The sequence below is a fragment of the Anser cygnoides genome, chromosome 10 (genome assembly GCF_040182565.1).
Source record: "Anser cygnoides isolate HZ-2024a breed goose chromosome 10, Taihu_goose_T2T_genome, whole genome shotgun sequence".
In the NCBI taxonomy this organism is placed as follows: Eukaryota; Metazoa; Chordata; class Aves; order Anseriformes; family Anatidae; genus Anser; species Anser cygnoides.
The window spans coordinates 10566971-10573244 of NC_089882.1; the positions used below are offsets into that span (position 1 = coordinate 10566971).

At 50.9% G+C, this 6274-nt stretch overlaps 1 protein-coding gene across 1 annotated transcript in view; it reads right to left on the reverse strand.

The window, feature by feature from the left end:
* The window catches only part of PTPRG (protein tyrosine phosphatase receptor type G), a 402421-nt gene extending 397608 nt beyond the window's left edge, over positions 1-4813 (reverse strand). Inside the window, exon 1 of the mRNA XM_067003205.1 lies at positions 4634-4813. Within this exon, the coding sequence (XP_066859306.1) occupies positions 4634-4718 (85 nt within the window). The 5' untranslated portion in view covers positions 4719-4813. The remainder of the gene's footprint in view (positions 1-4633) is intronic.
* Positions 4814-6274: the final 1461 nt, after the last annotated feature.

Sequence of the window (6274 nt, forward strand, 5' to 3'; positions counted from 1 at the left end):
TATTTAGATACCTAAAGAAGCAAGCAGTCCCCAGAAGGGATGTATAAAAGCATAAATTAACCTCTTCGGAGCACATCTGCATCCGGAGATGGCTGACTGTCTTTCAAGCACTCTTTTCTCTACTGGTGAAATTCCACTTCCTAAAATACTTTAAAACTGTTGGCTAGAACCAAACTAAGCAGCATAGCATGCAAGCGCAAATAGTTACAGCTTGGTCAACACACAGAAGCAACCATGATCTTTAAAAACGGAAGGACAGAAACGAGCCTAATTTTTTCATGATTTCTCAGATTAAAGTTACATTTTAGCTAAAGCACAGTGTTATTACTACACCCTTAGGCTTTAGAGCACATCATTCCACACGTTCATTTGGCTGCTAAAAAGCAGCAATCAAATGATTAGCATTTTTTCTGAGGATAGTTGAGATTAATAGTTTGAAGCCATTTCTTTAATTCAACCATGACACTCAAATGCTGAAACTAGAGCCAACTTTTTAACAACACTGTTTCAGAAAACTCTAGGTTAGTCCTTGAGCATTGATCAAAAGCTGGATAGGGTCTCCACTGTTATCTGTATTTCTTATAATTGGATATAAACCCCAACTATTAAACTTGAGCATTTTGATAACAGAACAGCTTTAAGCGCACATACGTAACTACAGACAAACCACTTCCCCTGGCAAAAAAAAAAAAAAACCTGTGAGGGAAGCCATCACGCTACTGAAATCAATAGGTGTTTTTCAGTGGTTTTTATGGTACCAAGATCTCTCCATGCTTCCAGCTGGAAGTTTACAGGGCTACTAATGAGCTTGACACCGTTCTCTCCTTTATGCTGCCCTACAATGGATGTTTCCCAGTGCTCACCTGTGACAGGGATCAGGCAGGGGAGCAGAGGCGGGAAGGGGAACCCAACGGCAGGGCTCAGCAGGACCCATTTGTTCAGCAGAGGTTCCCAGTGCGGATGCAGGAGGGCAGGTGAGCGATACGACACCTGTGCTAGACTCACATTAAGTTCCTCACCACTCTGAGGAAGACATCCATTTTTTTAAAATAGGCTCAAAACCCTTTCATCCCCATTTCCTAATGAGAAAGGAGAGGAATTGTAGGATGAGAGATAAGCACGAGAACACAGGTATCAGTTCCCCTTGCTCCCCCAAGCAGACAGTCACCCCCAGGCCGAGCACAGGCTTTGCAGACATCACAAACCTCACTCTCTTCAATGCCCTAATGCGACTGAGGGAATTTCCAGCTACCCTCAGATGGTTTTCTTTTTTTGTTGTTGTCCTTTTCTATGTCCCTACCCTCCATGACACCTCCTCCCTCCCTCCCTAACTTAGGTAACCTCTTCCTCTGGCACAGACAGCTCCTGGGGCTGCTTGAAGGCTTTTGAAAGCTGTGTCCTGGCTCTGCTAACCACGAATCAGCTCCTGTAAAGCTGCTAACAGACAGCAAAGCTCTCCCCGAGTTTCCCCCCCAAGAAGCATACTAGCAAGCTCAGCTCATACAGCCTAGGAAAGCTCATTCAACATTCTTTATCTGCAAGGACACCATTAGCGACTTCCCGGAATGTAAATTGTATTTTAAAAAGGCACTGAAAATAAGAGATAATTAAAATGTAAGAAGTGTCATCTTCATAAAAGCCACAGGACTAAATAAAGTCTTGGAGGGCCCTCTCCTGTACATTCCGTATTTCTCTACGTGCACAACACACCTTCCTCTGTAAAACCTCGAATAAACAAAGCTAGCCTTTTTGGTACCTTTAAAAATATCCAGAGCGGCATTTGATTAGTTTATAGGGAAAAGCTCCTTGGATATTTTTTCCTCCAAGCAGAAAACAGTTACTTGCACAATTAACCCTCAGCTCAGAACTGTGAAGACTCAAAATCCAAGACCTATTTACAGGCAGATGCCAGATTGGCAACAATTTGATTCATTAAAAGAGAGCTAATCTAGATTTAAGAAAATTACTTTCATTTATGCATCTAGCCTACGAAAATGTGAACAATTACCACTCCCTACATGACAGGAGAGGGACAGCAACAGCTGCAAAGTGCACAAAGGTGTGCTTTTTCCTTTAAAAAAACAAACAAACAAACATTTCTCTCTGGACAGAGCACTGAGAAACTATGTAGCAAAGATAGCACAGTAACATTAATGTTTGTGTCTTGCTGATTTTTAGTACTGTGTATTTAGATAAATGAACAAACAGACCCAGTGGAAACATCCTCTTTTACCTTGTCTTAGTTTGATTTACTAAGCAATGCAATTACCAATGACAAGCCCACGGAGAAATACACTAAACTTAACACTTCAGAAAGAGCAAAACCTTACCCACGTATTTTTTTTAATGCGAGAACGACTCCTTCCTCTTATTGCAACCAAAAGAATGGCAACACAAATACCTACTTAAACAGTGAGAATCTGTTACAATCCTCCTAACAAAAGAAAACTACAAAGACTTATTTTCAGCATGGTTCATTTATTGTTGCTGAACAAAGGAAAAATAGCCTTTATGTTTCTTTACAAAGTAAGGTGACTTTCTGGAGAGAAAACAAAGTAAGGTGACTTGCTGGAGAGAAAATAAATAGTGACCTCTTTCATTGAAAGAAAAGTGGATATGAAGTGGAGGGAGGAACGATGCTTGTTATTTAACACACAAACAGATACCTTAGTTCTCTAATCCTCCCTCCAGAAAATAGCATTAAAGGAACTGAAATACTTGCAGTAGATACTAAACGGTTAATAACCGGCCGGGATTCCCCGCCAACACAAATTCCAATGATCTGCCATTGGATGCTGTCAGCACCAATGTCCTGTTACAGTCCACTGAGATCCTCCCTGCAGCTTTCCTGCCTCGGGCATCTCTGATGTACCAGATCAGAGTCTGAGCGTCCCTGTTTATCACGACGTCTCACTTACCGCCCCCCTGCACGCACACCACACCAGACATTACCGCTTTTCTGAAGAAGGCATAAAAGAGTAAGGAAGTCACTGAGGTCTAACATGGTAGCTCAGTACAGAGACTAAATGCGTAAAAGCCCTCCTGGAAAACACTTCGCTTCCCGAGCAAACCTTTAGGCATGTTTCAGGGCTGTTCGTGGCAAAGTATTACCCAGCTGTTTTACAGCTCCTACTTCCAGCATTAAAGAGTTTACCTACACGCGGAAATGTCCACAGACCTACCGCTCTCTGCTCGCATTTGTCTTTATATTCAAACCATAATGCAAATATTATCTGGTTCAAACACCACTGATCTAAATCAGCACGCCTTACAATACTGTCATATTAAACCTACATCATAGCTTGTTTTCCTGAAGCGTTCCTACAGCCTGCCTTCTAGATGTAATTACTATACAATATATATCAGAACCAGAGAGAAAGGCTTCACTCTGAGGGCTGAAATTGAGAAGAAATCAATACAAAGAAGATAAACGTTTCTTCAAGAGCTGCAGATGTATTAACCCTCTCTCCAGCTTATTTTCTTTTTGCTTCAAATCATTTTACCATCCCAGAAGCTGCTGGAAAGACTGGGATGTGACAGGTCTACCTACTCATCTCCGTGCTCAGGGTTAGGGAAAAAAAAATTAAGTGCATTTAAAAAAAAAAAGTGGAAGTTCCTATAAAGCTTCCAGAATTTACTTCTTTTGCACGCCTGCACACCTGGATACAGCCCACGAGTGGGGCAGCGCTGGGACCCCCAGCAGGAGACCCAGGCCAGAGATGCCACAGCGCAGGGGGCTCGACCTGGCCAGGACCCCCAAAACTCCCCCCTGCAGGGTGGGCGCCCGAAGCGGGGACCAGATAAACCAACAAACCCACCGCTTTCGGGGCAGGGGGATGTTCAAGCAGGGGGGGCTGTTAAGCCATTTTCAGGGAGCCCCCGACTTGGGGGGGGGGGGGTCCCCGGCAGCCGGGCGTGCTTCGTGCCCGCTTGCAGCGGAGGGGCGCGGAGCCGGGGGGGGGGACCCGGGGGGGGTCCGCACAGCACCACAGCGCCCCTGGTGGGCGGCCGGAGCCCCGCGGGCTCCCCCGGGCCGGGGGCGCTGCTGGGGCCGCGGGTCCCGGTGCGGGGCGAGCGGCCGCGGCGTTTTGGGGTGGGGGTGCGGGGATGGCGGGGGGCTGAGACGAGTTATGGGGTGGGAAAGGGGGGCGGCGAGGTGGGCTCTGGGCGCGCCCCCCTTCATTGGGGTGCTGGGGGGCTGCACCCGGCCGGCCCCCGGGTGCGGAGCGGCCCCGGCAAGGTCACGAGTGGGCTGGGGGGGGGGGGGCTGAGTACGGCGCACAAGTAAGTTTGATTTTAAAGGGGGGGCTGCAAGGAAGGGGCCAGGGCACGGAGCCGCGCTCCTATGGGGGCGCCGGTCCCGCGGCACAACGGGAGCCCCCCAAGGCAGCGAGCAGGGGACCCCCCCCTTTGGCCGCCCCACGCCGGGGGGGGGCTGCGAGGCACCGGGGGGGGAACACACGGCGGAGCCGCACTCGCGGCAGCCGGCAGGGAAGCGGCGTGGGGGCCACGCGTGGGAAGGGGGCACTCGGGACCCCCGGAACCCCACGGGGGGCGCGGACACGCGTGGCGGCGGCCCCCGGCTCCCTCCCGTACCCCCCCCACCCCCCGGCTCCCCCCGCGGCACACTCACCGGGGAAGCACACCACATCATGCAGCACGGAGCTGGTGATTTTCAAGAAAAAGATCCACCAACACGGTTGCAGTAGCCTCCGCATGTCCAAAGCCGCACATCGAAAGGGGGGAGAGGGGGCTAAAACAATTCACGCGCGGAGAGAACGGAGAGGGAAGGGGAGGGGGGGGGGGAAGAGAGGAGGAAAAAAAAAAAAAAAGAAAAATTAAAAATTTAAAAAAAAAAAAACTTGTTGAAAACAAGTTTCTCCCCGCGCCCCCGGAGAAAAACGGGGCGGTGGGGGGGGGGGGGGGGGCGGGGGGGACCGCTCGGCTGGGGCGCGGAGCGGAGCGGGGCGGCGCGGGGCGGCTCAGGCGGGCGGCGGGGCGCGGGGCATGCCGCGGAGCGGGCGCTCAGAGCCGCCTCCGCGCACGGGCGGGCGGGCGGCGGTCAGCCGGGGCCCCGGCGCGCTCCATCCCGCCCCACAGGAAGTGCCGGCCGAGCCCGGATCCTGGCCCGCACTTTAAAGCGGGGCGAGGGAGAGGGAGCGCGGCGCGGCGGCGAGGAGAGAGGAGGAGAGGAGCGGGGAGAGGAGGAGAGACGAGAGAGAGGAGAGGAGGCGGCGGCGGCGGCGCGCCGGGCGCCCCGGAGGCGCGCCCCCGCCGCCCTTAAAGCGGCCGCGGTGGTGGGGCGGGGGCGCGCTTGTGCCGCGGGGGCCCGCGTGGGTGCGCGCACGCGGCCCGGGCTGGGACTGCCGGGCGGCGCCGGCTGCCTTGGGTCTATGAGTGTGTCTGTGCGTGTGTGAATATATGTGTGTGTGTGTGTGTGAATGTGGGTATTTGTATGTACGTGTGTCTGTATGTGTGTGTGTATGTGTGTGTGCATGTATATGTACATGCGTGTCTGTATATGTATGTGTGCATGTGTGTCTATATGTATGTACATGTGTGTGTGTCTATATGTGTGTGTGAATGTGTGTGAACAGATGTGTGTCTGTATGTGTATGTCTGTATGTGTATATATATGTGTGCATATGTCTCTGTGTGTGTATGTATAGAATCATTAAGGTTAGAAAAGACCTTCAAGATCATCTGGTCCAACAACCACCCTATGTACATGTGTGCATATAAATGTGTGTGTGTATGTATATATATGAATGTATATGTGTATGTATGCGTGCCTATATGTGTATGTATGTTTATATATGTGGGTGTATATGTGTGTATGTATGCGTCTGTGAGTGTGGAGGGCAGGGGGCACTTGGAACGGAGCTGAGGGGCTCTGCCCTTTGTAATTTCAGATTTTGTGCAGACGGAGGCTGCTTGGAAGTCACTTGTGTCGTTACACTGCCCTCGCTGCAGGAGGCTGGGGCTTGGTGTTGGGTGTCCTGGCCAGCACCCCCCACCTTTCCCGTGACACCCCCCTAGCACCATTAATCCGAGTATTGCCAAGGGTATCCGGCTCCCCCAAAATCAGATGGTTTCCCCGCATCCCCCTCGGTACTGCATATCATACTGCGTATTGCCAGAGGCCCCCCCAAAAATCATACAGCTTTTGTCATCTAATGCTGTGCTGTGTATTGCCAGGAATATTCACCAAAATCACACAGCTTGTTTTTTCTCCTTCAGCACTATGCCTCATTCTGGGTATTGCCAGAGGCCA